This window comes from Halichoeres trimaculatus, unplaced genomic scaffold, assembly GCF_033239565.1.
Source record: "Halichoeres trimaculatus isolate MK-OKI-2021-1 unplaced genomic scaffold, fHalTri1.1 fHalTri1_scaffold_3, whole genome shotgun sequence".
Lineage (NCBI taxonomy): Eukaryota > Metazoa > Chordata > Actinopteri > Labriformes > Labridae > Halichoeres > Halichoeres trimaculatus.
Window position 1 is genome coordinate 23,258,223 of NW_027437181.1, and position 17,999 is coordinate 23,276,221.

The window sequence follows — 17,999 nt, forward strand, 5'->3', positions numbered from 1 at the left end:
ATCATTCCAGACAGACAGGGGGAAAGAGAGAGAAAGGGGCGCCTGGGGTTAAACATTTTTGGACAAATCTGATATTGCAAGTGTTTTAACGGCGCAGCCGCCCTGAATGAATCCTCCAACTATTTTTTGAAAGCGTGGAGTTGGACAAAAAGGAGGAAGAAGGGGTGTGTTGGAAGCACCGACAGCTTTTTAGGACTCCAGCGACGAGCAGCCAACCAGCCAGCCAATGTCTGGTGAACGTGCGCGCGCTAGCATGTGTGTGTGTCTGTGTGGTGTGGACCAGCAGCCAACACACACTTAACATTCGTTCGCAACATGGCGTTGAAGCGCCGAGAGACACGACGGCTCTCCCCCGACTAATGCAACCTTCTCGTTAGGGATATCAAATGTGACTGTTCACCAAAGAGACCTGAAACATTCACGAAGACTCCTTTACGCACCGGCGGAGACAATAGCGGATTCCAACGTATGCATGTCGCTATAACGATATAGCTGGTTGTATAGACGAACGCTGCTACCCCACTGTTGGATATCAAAGGCTGTACATGGCGGTGGAGAGTACAATTTGGCTGTTCTGTCTTCTTTTGCTGGTTTGTGGTCCATCCAAGCAAGGTAACGCGCTCACTTTAATCACCTGCATGTGTTTTAGTTGTGTTCATGTGTGAGGACGCGGGTTTCTCGTGCTACACTGAAGTGCAGTTACTCAGAATATAAGTGGGCTTTGATAAAAGACAAGGGGAAGCTGCTGAGTGAATGTGCACCTTGCATGGTTCGGGCAGTGTCCCCACCGGATTTAGTGCTCACCTCATGTGGCCTCCCCGGTGCGTATGAGGTTGGGTGTATTGTTACTTCATGGGTGTCTCTCCTGGGACGCGCTGGAAGGCTTTTCTCGTGGTGAAGTTGTAGCTCATTGCCCAAGGAGCAGCTGCGGTGCCACAGAGCAGCCCCAGAGCAGCCACAGGGCTTTGAACAGAGCAGGGATCGAACAGAGGAAGGGGCTCATTATGCAGACATGTGGGCTTGGCCCCGGTGTTGAAAGGGGACCTTGGAGTTTAATATCTGGAAAGCTTTGCCACTAAAATAATCAAAACTTTTCTCCCTCTTGAATAATGTGCTGCATCAGACGCTGCATTCAGTCACTTTCTCCTGAAGTTCAGCGGGAGGATTTTGAGCAGAGAGTGATTTGAAGGGTACTCTTTCTGTGTAATCACGTCAAAAAGTTCAGTTGAGTGTGAGACAAAGCTGATCGTGAGAGATGAACATAAATAGTTGTATTTCCGCAGACACTGTGGTGGCTCCTTAGAGTGCAATCGTGCTGGCTGGAGAGGGAAGTCTGCCTGCCCACACCAGCAGCGATGAGTGGGTGAGAGAGTGGCCACAGGATTAACATTACAAAGACCGGTACAGAATACTAAAGGTAATACAGTCAAATGGTCTCCAGAGCCTGGAAAACAATGACGACATGCCAAGCATTTCTGTCCTCAAAACTTCTCTATTTTTTTTTTAATTAAAGACCCTTAACAAGATTGCCTATTCATTTTCATTTTCCCAAGAAAAGATAGAAGTCCAGAGCAAATTGTAAGGAGGGAATTGCAGTTAAGATGTAAAAAAATGCAGTTGTTTCAAAAGCCTTTGTATGGACATTAAGCACAAAAATCTTTCCTGTTTCAGACGAAAAATAGGCATTTTTGAAAGGTGCCTGTACCTAAAAAAAAAAAAAAAGTTTGATTGTGCATCGCTTGCAGGTTAAGATTTCTCAGTCTTTCATCAAATACTGGATTCAGTGTGTATGTTTTTGTTTGGGAGGTGAAGAAGATCTACAAAAGGTGGTTTTAATGTTCATACTGACAATTACATTAAAACGTTAACGTTTTAAACTGATTAATGTCTACACTGTGCCACAGGTTGAGTCATGAATTCTTCTAAAAGTTATTGAGCAATCATTTGGAATGATATTTAATTGTTATTAGATCAATAATTTAAAAAAACAGTGTATTAACAGTGGGCCTTCAAAAGAGACACTTGTGTGCATTGTTTGGAATACTGCGCTGTATGTGTGTTTTTAAGTAGACATAGGCTGTGGTCTGTCTCATTGGTCCCTGGTTCAACTCCTGACCACATCCCTTTGCAGCATGCCATCCTCCTCTTTCTACTTTGCATGTTTCTTGTCCTTTTCTGTGGTGTCATACCTAATTGGGATGGTGATACCTTAAAATTAACTTGACCTGGCCCCCAAAAAACAACAACAAAAACAAACAAAAAAATAATATGATATAATTTAATAATTTAAAGAATATAACAGTAATGCTTGAACCATGTTCTTTGAAAAGTCTTCACAGAGCTAAGTGAAGTGTTGTCCTATTATTATGCTTGTGAGTGTCGTCTTTCTGCGTACACTAACTTTAGCACAAGTAAGACATACTGCTGCCATTTGTGTCACTCATCAGTATTGCATCTCTCTCTTCTATCTGGATATTGTTGGCACATAGTTGCATTGCTGCTGCTCCAGCTCAGGTATGACATACATGTTGCGGAAAAAAAAGCAATATCGTGCAAAAGGATTGTGAAGAGAAAAGTCAAGTGTGAGGGAATGAATATATCAGAAACTCTGAAGTACTTCAGCACATCCAGGTAGACCACAACCTTTCATTTGAGATATACTATAATTTTATCATATAAGTTCCATTATTCACTGTTCAATTATGCATAGAAGAGCCTTAGAAAGAAGGCACGAGAGGTATGCCTTCTCGACTTCAATCTGATATAGTGGGAGAAGGTCAGAGGATACAATTTATATAGAATAAGATTACCGTGCCCTGCGGACTCCAGCAAAGACAGAATAAGGAATTACTCCCCTTGAGATCCTCCTGACAGGAGTGAGAGTGCCACACTGGGGGCGATCACATCCACATGATGAAATCTCTCACAGGTAAATGGCCATTGTGATGGAGGTTGTCTGCGATAAGAGTGAGGAGGAAATTGATTTCTTTCCAGTGTGAGATTTATCCTCGGAAGTTGGTTGCAAACAGTTTTGACATTTGGTGGCTGTCTAAAAAGCTTTTGAATTGATGAAATATCACATTCATAAAATGGCTAAGAGAACATTGAGTAAATCAGAGACAAAAATCTATTTAAATAGAAGAGATAAAGTGTTTCAGAGCAGAGGCTACATTTATATTCACAATCTCTCACAGAACCGTTTTTGCTTTATGATCAGAAGAACAGATTAGTATATATCATGTGTTATTACTACATGACCCCAGGGATCATTAATAACACAGTGATTGAGGGTGACTCAGTGTGTGGATGCTTCCATGAGTGTGCGTTGTGTTGGGTTTAGAAAGTGAAGCGTGAATGTCGTGGGTGTTTTCCTAGTTGTGGGAACTGAGGCTGGTGGGTGGGGGCTGGGGGTGATTCTGGGACAGGGATGAATTGGCGGGCGCTGGTTGGGGCGAATTTGAGGGCAAGGGCCATGGCTACATCCACAAACAAAGAGCTTGTTTTGTCCATTCTAAAGATCAAATGAAAATATGTCAGCTCCACTTCACACATCACAAGCAAATGGATGTAACCAAAGTGCCTGAGTGTCTGTGTGTTCACAGTCTGCGCGGTTATTAAAGGACATAATGGAAACAAACATTTGCTCTTCTGCAAGACTTTATGGGCAAATGAATGTGATTATTGTGAAGCCTCTGGCCTTTTAATATGCACATGAAAACTGTAAACATAGCAACAGTTTCATGAGGGAGCTCTGGCACTTCACTGCCTGAGTGTGTCACAGACAATCATCCTTCCAGAGTTTGTCCTGTTTGGTATTAAACTAGTTTGAATGAATGTTCTTAACAGGTTACATCAACTCGTAATGGAGTAGTAAAAGGATGCGGGTTAACCTGGTTCTGTTAAAGATCCAGTTTTTTTACAAACCTAAAATAAATTGATTTTGGAGCTTTTCAACACTGCTACAGAGACTTTAAATTAAAGGTTGTGTTGTTTTATCTGGCATCCACTTGCCATTACTATCAAATCATTGCGGCAAATATAAAAAGGTGCAGAAACTTTCCTCACTTTTAAGGAATTAGGCACTTTCGGACTTCAGAATTAGTGTCTGAATGTAGTTCTCTAAATTTTGGACACATCTAATGGTAGGAAGCCCTCATCTATAGGACATAAAAAAAAGTACACAACAGGAACCTCACAATGTCTGCCTGGACTTTTTTGCTCATTTTGACTATATAAAGATCAGAGAATGTTCCGTGAGTAAGTGCTCTTGCCAGTTTTTCTGAAAACTTTCAATATCTGGAAGTTATTTACAGTTTAATGGTTGTTATGTAAGAGTTAATCAGTTTGAGATGAAGAAAAACAATTCAGGAATTTGATCTCAGATGTTTGGGGAAGGAGAAAATGCTTAAATTGAACATATTTCGCAGGATAGACTTAGAATTTGAACAGTATAAAACACACAACTTTTGTGTCTTTTTTGTCTCTTTTTTATTTATTTATTTATTTTTTCAAAAGGGTCTGACAGCATCACCAAAACCTTCAACATCCCCACAGCCTCCCCTTCTTCCTCTCCTAGCACACAAGCAAGTTGAGGATGGCTCCTCCTCATCATTAGACAAACTGAAAGTAGTGGAGAAAAAATATGCAGCTGGTTGCACACACTGTTAAGTACAAACAAGGCATGGTATATTGCTCTACAAAGGTAAGTACACAATGCAAGCCTCAAATCATGCACCCACAGTACAAAAAAGTATTGGTACACTGCTCTAAAATAGCACAAAACATACATGCGTCATGTTACGTGGTACGTGACACACATTTACACACAAAGTGCAGTAGCAGCATGGTACTTTACAGTATAAAGGTCACTGCATATTATGAACATCAAATAATGAACATACTGTACAAATAAAACTTGGTACACTGTTCCAAAAAAAGTCACCACACAATATAGACATCACTGTACAAATACAAGTAAAAACAGATAGAGAGAGCTTCATTCATCCCAAAATCCAGCTGATTACCATTGTTCGCATAAAGCTCCATCCAATGCTCCTTTGATCTCAAAGTCATGCGGAAACCTCAGTGGAGGTTTTATAACCTGGAATAATCTTCTTAGAGGCATTTTTGGACAAACTCAGCTCCATTTTCAGTGCTTTCCTTTTACCCATCTGCTCTGCACTCTGTGTGTATTTGCAGGCTTCCTTTAATGCCTAAGTGGAAAAAAATTACTGTAGTAACCATATATTAGCTGAATGAGCAACATCTCAGCTTTCACTAACCATTTGAGTTTTTTTTAGTGCAAACTGTTTAAGAATAACAGTTATTCAGAGTGCGCTTGTGCAGATTTGTCAGCACCAACCAAATTGTACTGATAGGGGTGCAACTTTGGCTCAGAGGTCAAGTCACACCCCATCCCAGAGCTGGCTGCCCAGGTTCAATTTAAACCTACACAAATGCCCCAACTCTCCACGGGTTTCCTAATCTGTACTCTGCCCTGTCCTTTTTTAAAAGAGCTGCAAAAGCCCAACAGTATAAGTTATATAGAAAAAATGGTGGATTATTCACATCATGTATCACACAAGCATCTCGGTCAACAAAGACTTCTTTGCCTTACAGGCATGATGGATGATGCATGATGCATGGGAGCATTTTTCCCATTTGTACACACATACCTCGCCTTTAAATTTCAGTTTTACAGTTTCACTGTGTTGCTGAAGGGGATGCATCACGTTCCTGAGTGTCTGAACTTCACATCAGTTAAAAACGTTTTACTTTTCAAATGTGTATGGATGTTTCCCGTTAGATCTAATGTTAAAGTAATAAACTAATAACGTTTATTTGTACATACACAGAAAAAGAGTATAAAGATTGTAGGGAGCAGCTTGTGCGTTGTTTCTCTGGCTTTGTGTCCATCTGACTGAAAGTACATGAAAAACACAAGTGACATTGTGTTTAAGGTTGTACTGTTCCCCAGTTTGAATAGAAAAATTCCACTGTTACTTTCATTCAGTTTGAAGGTCTCCATGTCCACAGCCTTTGGTTATTTACTTTTTTTGCTCTTGCCTTTGAAAGCTTTGAGTCAATTGCATTTAAGATTCCCCCAAATTTACAAGTCTTGATTTAAACTTACTTTGAGATAAACCACCTCCTCTTTCTGTTGAAGCTGAATGATTTATTGTGATACTGATGAACAACTCTACAACTCCTCATGTCATTAGAGTTAAAGCTCAATCTAAAAATAGAAACATAGTTATTCCTGTATTCATTATTATTCATTATTCCTATATTCCAATATTCTCTGGTCAGACAGGGTCATATCAGCTTCTTGGTTCATGCTTAGTTAATATTTCTTCTTAACACCCTGGGAGACTTTGTGTGCAGAAACTCTGCTTCTGCAATGACCCTGTGCGATGTTGTGCATGGCGGTGGGAGGGAAATGTTTTCTTTCTCTCTCTCTCTCTTTTTTTTAAGTAAACCATTTATTCAACAAACTGCACCAGGGTCCTCTCGGGCAAAGTCCACCCTCTAGCTTAAATGTCATGGAAATGTATAGTTGCACAAGAGGTTACATTTTGTGCCTCACACAATGTCAGAGGAAGATATTTGTGATCTAGTGAGAGCATTGGGTTACAAACATCAGGTTATATTGTAAAAAAAAAAAAAAAAAATGATTTTTTTTTTCCCTCAAATCTGAAATGTCTTTGCTGTTCTGTTTTTCAAGTTGTTGCCCCAAAGCATAAAGTTTAAAACTACAGAGGAATTTCAGTAAAGAAAAATAAACGCAGCCCACAAATGGACCTCCATTTGAGCACTGACTGCATTTGGCCTGGTAAGATGAATGGGGGGACTCTATCAAATTCATTGATAAGGACTCTTTTTTATTTCCTTTAATAGCCAATACAGGCTGTCAGACTTGAGATCTTTGGTGGCCCAGATATGGAACTGAATGCAGGCTAAAAGTGTTAGGCCTTGACTGGAGAACTGAATTGTAAGTTCAACAAAAGTCTTGATTTAGTTTTGAGCTGGGTTTGCAACTGAGTAAACATTACATAAAAAAGCAACACGGGCATTTTAGTTTGTTTGCATTCCATTTCATTTCACTTTTAAAGTCTAACTTTCTCATCCATCTTCCTCATTTTAACTGTAGTGACCAGAATATATGACGCCCTGTCAAGGCTTGACTTATAGAAGAAGATTACCAGCAGTCTACCTGGTGGTCGGCTGGTTTAATAACAGACAAGCCTTTAAACCTTTCTGTAGCTTACCAAACCTCATTTTAAGAAAGATTTTACATCATCTTCAGACATTACAACCTTAGGCTCAAAATTTTCTTGGTTAAATTCTTCTCCTTGGCTGTTTGGGTTGACAAAAATTACTTGAAAAAGCATCATAACTCAATTGCTCTACTTTTCTCAAGTCACAATATCTTTTTCTCTTTTATCATTGTGGCACCATGGCAGTGAGCGACACCTGGTTCAAGTCACGAGGTGTACACCCACTCGCTTTACAGATAGATGGCTCCGTCCACAGTCTTGACATGTTATTACTGAAGCCTGGATATAACACAATTCAACCTTTTCCAGATGTGTCACAAGGAAATGAAAACCCATTTCATATTCAGATCATCGTCCACATATCAAGAAAAATTCCTACATCTTTTGTACAGCTCTTTGTTTTCAATTCCTTTACTCATACAATGAATGTCATACTTGGCAAGAAAAGAACAGAAGTGGATAAGGTACCTGTATATTGGTGCTTAGAGGGAAAATGCTGAAAGCAGCTGTAAATTCTATAGTTTTTGCTTTCTTTTACTAGTTTTCCTTCTACTGAGAGCTTTTGTCCAATGATCTTTGTTGCACCAGTTTATTAGGCATCAGTAACCCTGTGATCTTGTGTTGTTTTTGGACCCTGTACTTCATCTACAATTGCACAACTGGTATCAAAATGTAAAGTTTCAAGCCAAGTAACAAGTTCCTCCATAAAAGAGTTCCTTGTGACTCTGAATGAACATTAAAAAGGAGAAAAAAGACACAAAAGTGCCCCCAAAAACCCGAATGTACCACTCTCATTGCTGGCAAGCTAAAACCCTGTAGCTTCTGCAGTCACTGGTTGACTCCACCTTAGGTCCACTTAAAGTCTTCATCCACAGCTCCTCCTGAGCTCTCCTGTCATCTGTAATGTTCAGAGTGTGTGTTCAGCTCCAGTTTGTTGTGTCTACACCTGAGAGCCAGCTGCTCAGCCTCCCATATAGGGACAGCTACAGAATATTAAACACTGAATTTGTCGAGGGATGTATGCTGTGTAGGAAATTGTGCATTGGCCTTTACTGTGGCTGCTCTAGTGTATAATATCATTGCTTGACTGCTGAGATCATAGAATAATATCTGCCTAAGGTTCCAGTGTGATGAGTAATTGAACTGTTACCTGTAAATCTATTGTTGTGTGGAGCAGATTAAGAGATCCTCTCCTGTTGATGCATAAAACGCATTAATAACCTCATGTGATTCACCCTGTAATTGCACTGATACATAAAGTGTTTATGTTAATATATATACATCAGTATATAACAACTGTTTGTTTTGATCAACTGTTGGACTTATACTTATCACACTCTCTGTTATTCTGTAAACAAACTCAGATCTCTTGAGACTTGACACCAGATCTTGTCTTGACAGTTGAGCCCTTGGAGAATGGCTCATTACACATTAGCTGTAAATTAAGCATCTGCATGTGTGCGTGTGTGTGTGTGTGTGTGTGTGTGTGTGTGTGTGTGTGTGTGTGTGTGTGTGTGTGTGTGTGTGTGTGTGTGTGTGTGTGTGTTTTCTGAGTTACAATCACCCCGTTTGCCTGTCTGCCTGTTTGTATGTGAGCGTGGGTGTGTCAGCTGCAATTTGTGAGTGCATCTTGATCCCCTCCCCAGAGAGTCCATGCTAAATTAGGATGCATATTATTTAAAGATGCCCTGGGCTGAGTTTCAGCTGGGTATATTTGTGCAGTGAATGTGTTGATTTTTTTTTTTTTTTATGGTGCCCTGTGTGCGCCTATTCATGCTGCCAGGGAGGGAGGCAAATAAGCGGAGAAGTGTTTGCAGGAGGGGAAGTCTTCAGATAGATTTGTTTGCTTTGAATTCAAATGATTTGCTCTCTTGGGATGTTCAAAGTATTGTGTTGAATATATTTTGCAAGTTCTTTTCCAGTCACAAACAGCACAGCCTCCTAAAGTCAAGTGAAACCCAATAGGTGTTCAATTGTGGATGCGTGTCATGTATCGTGCCATGGTTGGGTGGTTTAGATTCAATCTAAAAACTGTCAACCCAACTTGTAGGTTAAAGCGATTGTGAGAAACTTTTGGTTTGAGTTGATCCTGGACAAGGCCAAGCATCTCAGGATGCTGTCTCATTCAAACTGTGCCGTACTCAAGCACGATTTCCCCCTTGCAATAAGACAGAGTGAACACTGCTACAACTTTAGAGACTTTGACTTATGTTAAGTTGTTCTGGTCAGACACACCCCTCTAACACTCCCTCTACTGTTAAAATGATCATTGAGCGGAGCGGTTGCAGCAATCATAAGCCGTGGCTCTGAAGCGTGTCAAAGCAGAGAAGGGAATCGTGCTTAAGCACGGTAGGGTTTGCCAGTGTGACCGCGTCCTTAGAAAAAATATTCTTTGCCGTAAACATATGCGTCTCATTTTGCAGTGTTTGACACACACAAGGACGTTAGCTAGGCAGTCTACTCAGGTTTATCATTAAACCCCTTGGGTATAAAGGCAACCGTTTTAAGATTTTCTTTTTTTGTATGTATAAGGTATTAATCTGCAATCAGTGAGTGAGACCATCCCCCATCACACTTTTCACTCTGGTCACAATGGGAATAAAATAGTTTTATGGGTACCACCTAATTACGTCTGTAATACCAAGAACCGATTCACGTAAAATCAAATGGTACCGTTTTTGGGTGCCAAGACACATCCTTGTGACTGTGAAGAGAAGGTGATTTTCCATGCTGGACATGAACACGGCATTACAAGTTTATATATTGAGAAATAATTGATATAATTATTAAACTAATGTTTATATAATTCCAGACAAAAACACACAAAAGTACCAAAAATTGGTAGTGTTGAGCACTATATTGTTTGAAATGTGAAAAGTACCCATCCCTGGTCACATCTTTCATGAATCAGCTCCTATTAAAACTGTAAAGACTTACTCTCTCCATTCAGCTCATCATATACAGTTAATGAAGACAATTTGGTACTGTCAGGATGAGACACGGTGCAGCTTTCATGTAGCAGAGGATGGAGATGTAGCAGCTCATCTCAGTCAGTCACAACCAGGTGCAGAACTGGAGCAAAATGCACAGACCTGCAGAACTTTGTCAGCGTTCCTGCGCTTGAATATAATCAGAATTAGACCCTGAGATAGATTATTGGTGAATTACCCTTCAGTCTTATCACAGTGAGTCTTGTCTGGATAAAATGATTGCTCTACAGTTGATTCCCACACATAAAATTGACAGAATATTCATATCACAGAATATGCCCTTGGGGCCTTTGATAATATTCTGTTTTAGCAAATTTTGCACTGCGATGCACCTCATTGGCACATAGTGATGAAGTTGCTGTTAGGTGAAGCTGCTATCTGTTAATCCTTTGATCCCGCAGCACTAATAGATATTACTTTTGAAATTAGCACCTTAAATAGATTGTGCATGTCACCCTGACGTTTGTCACATTATGTAATTGAAAACTTTTTTTGATGTAATTTCTACTGATGCTCAGAAACAGGCTAAAGCTGCACTGACATCACTGAACAGTTTATTGTAAGCAAGCTCAAATTCCTACTCTGCATTTCCTAGGCCTAAACATTACCTAATTCCCATCCCATCACTTGATTTGGTCGCAGTTAAACTCGTTGCCTTGATAAACAACTTCATGTAAAAATCTCAAAAGTGATAATTGAAGATAGAGCAATATTTTCCTCTTTGTAGCGTACTGAGGCAGTCAACCTGTTCCTCATGATAGTGGCTGTTCTGTCTCCTGTATATTTCTAATAATTGCATGACTTGAATGGGTAACATATCACATTAATCAGTCCTGTAAACCTGGTACAACTTCTCCAATGTGATGCTTTTGTTCTTTCGCATACTTAATCAATGGATATGTGTGAAACAGGGAAGGAGGATACGCTCACTTGATCAGCTAACTCGCATTCACATTCCTTCCATTCTTCCTTGTCTGCTCAGTCAAGTCACATGAGGGCAAACTAGTTACGCTGATGGGGTTCCTGAAAGTTTTGAGGTGCTGAAACATGGAGAAAAATATTACTACACCATGTCAGAGCTGTAGGGTGGGCTTTAAAGTTATTTTAAAGAAAGCTTATGAGAATATGCCAGAGTCAAAAAGTTAAAAAAGTTTACATGAATAAAGAAGATGAAGTATCTGGGGGCTTATTTCTTTACCCTTCACTCAATACTCATGTCACGTGAACAACACACACACACATACACACACTTATGAATCTTCTGAACAATCATGTGTGCATTCAAGCTGAGTGCATACTCATTTTTTTCTCATTCAAAAGCAGTGTATTACTGAAAGATCACAGGGTGTCTCTCTCACATCACTAATGGGAAATGTCTTTGTTGAGAGCCTTGTTGTGAGTGTAATATTTGAGGCCTGCTCTTTGCAGTGTGTCCTCTCTCTGCATGTACAGCTCGTGTCACATAACAATCTCATTCATCATACTGACCTTGTACGTAATGCTCAACCCTGATCTTTGCATGCCAGCATTATAATGCACATATGCTTTACTTCAAACAGCAGAGACGGGGTTATTTTTAGACTGTTCAGGCTCTAAATGTTGGCTCTTCATATAAGGCCCTTTAGATTACTAAATGCTGGTACCACATAGATTCCTCTACATTCAGTGTTCAACTTTGTGACTCAACAGCCTCTGATTTGGATCTCCCATTGTTACTCCTATGTAGGTTTTAATGCTTGCCTTGTTGACTCATGCAAGAGAGCCTGGCACTTGACATGGCCATGTGGAGGCCCCATGCTGCTGGGAGGCCCTGCATGCAGGACTGTAGCTCTGTGATTGGAGGAACCCAAACTGGGATGAATGAGCACTGTACATAGAGCAGGAGGCATGAGGGACTGCTCTGGTACGCCCCCTCTTTCCCTCTCTCATTCTCTATCCCTTGTTCCCATCTCCCCTCCCTTCCTCTCTCTTGCTCTTACACACACACACACACACACAAACACACACACACTACAGTGGGAAACGGAGACCACGTTTGTCCCACCACAACCCTTTTCTCGATTATTTACTTTGGACTTTTATGCCATTTGTTGGTGATCATTACTTAATGAAACAGTCAATTCACCTTTTCTATCTTTGTGGAAAGTTGAAGTTTGTGATTTATTAGTGCAGCAAAATATCAAAACTTTTGGTTATTCATGTTTGGACAGAGGCTGTAAAAGCAGATTTAGAATACACTGAAGGTCTCATCATGCCAGCGTAGGTGCTGTGGTTGGTGAAACAGGTTGGTTGATAAAAAAATATTCAACTAATGACTATTAAAAATTGACTGTTCAGAAAATAATTTCTTTAAGGTGTTTTTAATAATCATTTGTCAAGACCGGGCTCAAAAGATCATGACAAACACCATGTACCTTGTTTGAAATAATACTTTGTTAAATAAGATTATCATCACAGCATTGTAAGGATTACCAGATTGCTTTGAGGGCAGCGTAAAGACTAACAATATGTGACTAAATCTGGATGCCAGGTTCTGGAGTAAACAGACAACTTTTAAAACAGTTTACATCAATGAAGCACTTCACTTTACTTTAATAAAAGCAAACCTCTTAGGACCCATACACAAGGTCTGACTCAAGTCTTTCATTCATTGTATCAGCTTTCTGACAGTGAGTGAGAGCAAATGTTTTTCTGTGGTTAAGATGATGGGCTATGAGACGAACCCTGCTGTACGGTCATGGGAGGAAACACAGCTGGATCGGTTAACACCTGACACAGCAGCTGTTCACATTGTTGAGTGACTCACAGCCTCACTCTGTAAACAGAGAAATGCTAAGCCCCCTGTTCACAGCAAAGATTGAGCAGAGACTTTTAATTTACTATCAATGGAATTCAAGATTATATAGTGAGGTGTAAATATGGCATGCTTAGACTGCTGTTGTTTTTCACATTTACAGAAAGACGAACCCAATCCCAATGTGACAGCTATAAAATAAAGACAGATAAAATGAGTTTTTGACTTTTGAAGCAGCAGAAGTGTCATAAAATGTCTTTTAAAGAAATAAATATTTATTGCAGCAACAGTATAAAACAAAAACAAAAAAGACTAAACCATACATCTTTTACTTTTTAAGATAAATGCTATAACATATATTTTTTCTACTTTGTGCCTTTGTTTGGAGAAATTGGTAGACGAAGATGGAAAACTGGGAACAGGAAGTGAGCTATGACATGTGAGAAAAGCCCAAATATTTTGTCAGCGAGGTGCGCCTGTAAGTGAGATTTACTGTTCCCAATGATTAAACAGAAATTTCCACTTCCACGTACAGAGGCTAAAAACAAGTGCTTGTGTAGCATGATGCAAGATCCAGACCCAGTTTACACCATGTTTACACCACCTCAAAAACGCATGGAAAAAAAATACACGGAAACGCTGAGGGACTGGAAACGCTGTATTTAGCATGCCAGGCCTGTAGCTGGCACTTTAACTGTCTGACCAGAAATTCCTATTGGTTGATCTCCAGTTGGGTTGATCATCTGGTTTATTGGCACATGCTAAGCGTAAAAGTGGTGCAACAGATGCACATTATGTTGAAGGAAAGTCAGCAGATTCAGCGGATTGAGCAGCACAAGCACAACATGATAGTATGCAAAGATCGTAACAGTACTGCTGTACCGTCTATGCACATGCATTAAGTGGAACGTGCATGAAGTGTTTCCACTAAAAACACTGGCTTACTGTTTACACATCGGTAGCAGCTGTACGTCGTTAGTTTTACGTTGGCTTAAAGGCCATTTCTGTGTTGAAAGGCCATAACACCACATTACTTTTGCGTTTTATCCTACAACCGTTGTCGTGTAACTGGCCCCCCAGTTTGTGGCTTCTTGACACCACAGAGAGAGGGAGGATTTTTCCCATTATAAACCGACCAGTGCAATCTATCAGACCATCTGTTCCTGCCTGTACTTAGGTTTCAGTGGATACTGATGTCTTACAAGCCTGTTTTTCTGAAACAAGTAGTACCTACATTTGCGATAAAATACACTGGTAATATCATTCAGGACTGGTAGCAATTATCTTCCACCGCTGTGTCAATTTAGCAGGAGGTATGAGGCAATCTGGTTATCACTGCTTTTTGAGTGCTTTAGTGGTCCCTCTTCACAAAAGCGCCTGTAATCACATTTCGCTGCTCTCTTTTAGTCAAGTCTCAAGGCTGCTCTAATCTTATCTGCACTGTTCAGTCCTCTATTTCATTCAGTAATTCTGGCTCTCTTTCTTTGTCTCATTTTCTCTCTTTCCATTTACTATCTTAGATTCTCTACCTTTTTTAACTCTGTGACCTCTCTTAGCTTTCTCATTTATATGAGACCTAAGTACTTGGGCCTGTTGTCAGCTGGTCTAACAGATTGATTCTGTGCCTGGCCTCGTCAGTCTTTTGGTCTGTCTTCCATGCTGATACAGAAATATTTCTTGTTAGACTGAGTGAATTGCCTCACTCCTCAATAACTTGAGGAAGAGAGGAAGCCTGCTGCTTTTTGGTTCCTCTATGTCTTTGTCCAGACAACAACAAACAATCAGGGGGATTGCTCTGAGGACACGCTTTCATGTTCTCCAGGGCAGTTGTAAGCAATGAGTTGATCTTGTCATCATATGCTTCTGTTAGATTTTTTTATTATTATTTAGTTTGTTTTGGTATACCAATTTCCTGGTTATTTAATGGGTAATTAAAAATTCAGATTTAACAACTGGTCTTAAGGTAAGGAAACACTCAAGAAATCATCATAATAAGGCACAGTGTATTTGACACTGGATCAAACAGTCTGGGAAAACAACATCTAATTGATTAAGCAAGTATGGCTAACATTAGCAGAACTTAGATCCACCAGCTTTCTGTTTCCCTTACAGTTCTACAATTTCATTTAGCAGATGCTTTTGTCTAAAGAGACGTACAACATGAGCAAGAATTGAGACAGAAGGAAAAACCTAGTTAGTGCAACAAAGTGCTACAAGTTTTTTGGCCATAGATGCTGCCATAAAGTGCAAGAAGAATTTTTATTTTACTTTTTTTTATGTAGAATAATGTAGCCAACTAACCACAATTAATTGCTACAACAATATACCTCAACCACAATTAATTGCTACAACAATATACCTCAACCATCAACAACATTCAGTAATTAGTACTGAGAATTCACTAAGAGCTGGGTCTTAGACTTACTGACTCATCCTACCCCTGAAGACAAAGAGGAGAAGGGTCAGCTTAAGTGCTTTAGTGTTCCCTGAACAGATGAGTTTTCAGACAACTACTCCTAAAAGTAGAAAGGGACTCTGCTGATAGTGTAGAGTTAGGTAATTCATTCCACTGCTTGTGAACAACAGAGAAGAAGAGTCTGGCTAGTGATTTAGAGCTGCACTGGGCTAGAGCAACATGTGTCTTTCTCAAGCAGAGCGTAGTGAGCAAGGAGGCGTGTTAACTAGGATGAGGGACCCCAGGCGGGCAAGAGCCATTCTTGTCAATGTTTTGTAAGCCAGAAGAAGAGCTTTGAATTTGATTTGAGCTGCCACCAGAAGCCATGTTCTGTTTTGGGCTGGTTAAAGACCAGACGTGTTGCTGTGTTCTGGATCATCTGCAGAAGTTTAAATGTACATGCAGAGAGTTCCTGCTAAAAGGGAGCTGCAGTAATCAATAGCCACGGTTACATAAGGAGTTTTTCGTCTATCCAAATGGAATCTTTCCGAATGACTTTTCCAAAAATAATAGTATACATGGAAAGGAATATTCCAATCTCTGGTCTACATGCGCTGCTATAATCAAACAGAATAGTCAATGGGGCATGCGCAGAAAAACGTAAACATCACGAGATTTATCAAAGCTGGAGGACGACAGTTTGTTTATCACAGTGTTGCAATACTCAGTATTGCAAGTTTTTCGTCCGTCCAGTCTTGAAATTATGTTAATTTCTTTCAAAGTTTGGATAAAAAAAAAACTTTCCGCAGCAGTCCAGTGCTGACGACTCACCGCCATTTTTAAAGTTGAGGAACGTCTCTAGTTGCGTCTTACGTCATATCTGAGAATGCGCTGAAAAAACGCACCCTGACAACTTTCTGTTTGAGTGGATACATGATACCTCAATCGGTTTGGGGAAAGGAATATTCCACCCCTGTGAAACCAATAAATGTCCATTCCGATTGGCACTTTTCTTTCAGAATGAGGTGCATGCAAAGGTTAAATTCTTTCCGTTTGAGCAAATAAACCGAATGCAAGCGGAATATTTGGGTCCATGTGTACGTGGCTAATGTGTGAAATAAGAAGGGCCTGTACCAGAAGCTGTGTGGCCAGTTGTGTCAGGTAAGGTCTAAACCTCCTGACCTTATAGAGGGCATATTGACAAGATCGAGCAATTGAGGCCACATGAACCCTAAAGGTCAGCTGGTCATCAGTCATGACACCCACATTTCTGGCAGAGTTTGTGGTTGTTTGAATCAGGTGTTGATTGGAATCAAGCAGGACATTAATCTGTGGTTGAACCGAGAGACATGCTGGAAGGACAATGAGCTCAGTTTTTTTTGACAGATTTAGCTGAAGGTGGCTTTCCTTCATCCATGTGGAGATATCAGCCAAACATGGCCATGAGAGCGGATCACTGTACCAAGTGAGGTGGTGTTTAAGTAGGGCAATGTCCACATGCCTGTGCTGGTTATCCATCGCTCCGGATGTGTGGTCTCATGTCAGTTTAACCACACACAGCCAATATGCAACTTCTCTTAATTTTTTTCATGAACATAGGAAGAAACTGTTCTGTGCAATGAGAAGACATCTCTCATCTGTGCCCGTTTACATTCAGACTGTCGAGTACTACAGTTTTTTAGCTGTAGCTACAGTTGCAGCTCCTGGTAGCTGGTGGCTATGGGTGAGGGGACAAAACTGGTACCCAGATAACTTTGTCAAGTTGTGTATAGCTCTATTTGGTGATAGTTTTGCTAATATTAGTATTTTTATAGACCCAACAACAACATAAACTCAGTAGGTCCTACTGTGTAGCATTTAGCCTAAGAGAGAGCAGAAGCTAGCATCTCTGTAGACCAGGGGTGGCAAACCAGTCCGAGACCAAGAGCCACAAAAATTACCATGATACAACAAAGGGCCACATTCCACACGTGACCTGACAAACGCATCTATCTATCTATCTATCTATCTATCTATCTATCTATCTATCTATCTATCTATCTATCTAGTGCCGCACGCTTAAAGGCAAAGAGCCACATGCAGCTCCCGAGCCGCAGGTTGGCCACCCCTGCTGTAGACCATTGATTAAAGCTTCAGAGAAGATTTTAGCTGTTTAGGAAACCACTTAAATTAACTTAAATTATATGATTTTTTATCAGCTCTAAAAGTACATACCCACCTGTTGCTGTTGCCACAGTCTCAGTGTTAGCACAGGGATATTACTGTATGCTTGTAACATTTTGGATCTCACCATGGCTGACTCTTTAATCAATTAAAATCTATTTGAATTGAAATATTGCTTATGTATAGTTATTTATGAAGTTATTGTGTTAGTAGTATTAGTTATTATATGATTTATTTACTGTGTGTACACTGCCACTCCTGAGGACAACTCTAGTTCCATGTGGGAACATGTAATGACAATAAAGAGCCTTGAGCCTTGAGCCTTAAAGGCAGTGAGCGTTTTTTTGTACTTATCAGAGGGGGTTGGACCACTTTATTCA

The 17,999-nt window shown here is 40.2% G+C and overlaps 1 protein-coding gene across 1 annotated transcript in view; it reads left to right on the forward strand.

The window, feature by feature from the left end:
* Positions 1-37: 37 nt before the first annotated feature.
* The window catches only part of igdcc4 (immunoglobulin superfamily, DCC subclass, member 4), a 61,119-nt gene continuing 43,157 nt past the window's right edge, over positions 38-17,999 (forward strand). The window contains exon 1 of the mRNA XM_074666446.1: positions 38-612. Within this exon, the coding sequence (XP_074522547.1) occupies positions 546-612 (67 nt within the window). The 5' untranslated portion in view covers positions 38-545. The remainder of the gene's footprint in view (positions 613-17,999) is intronic.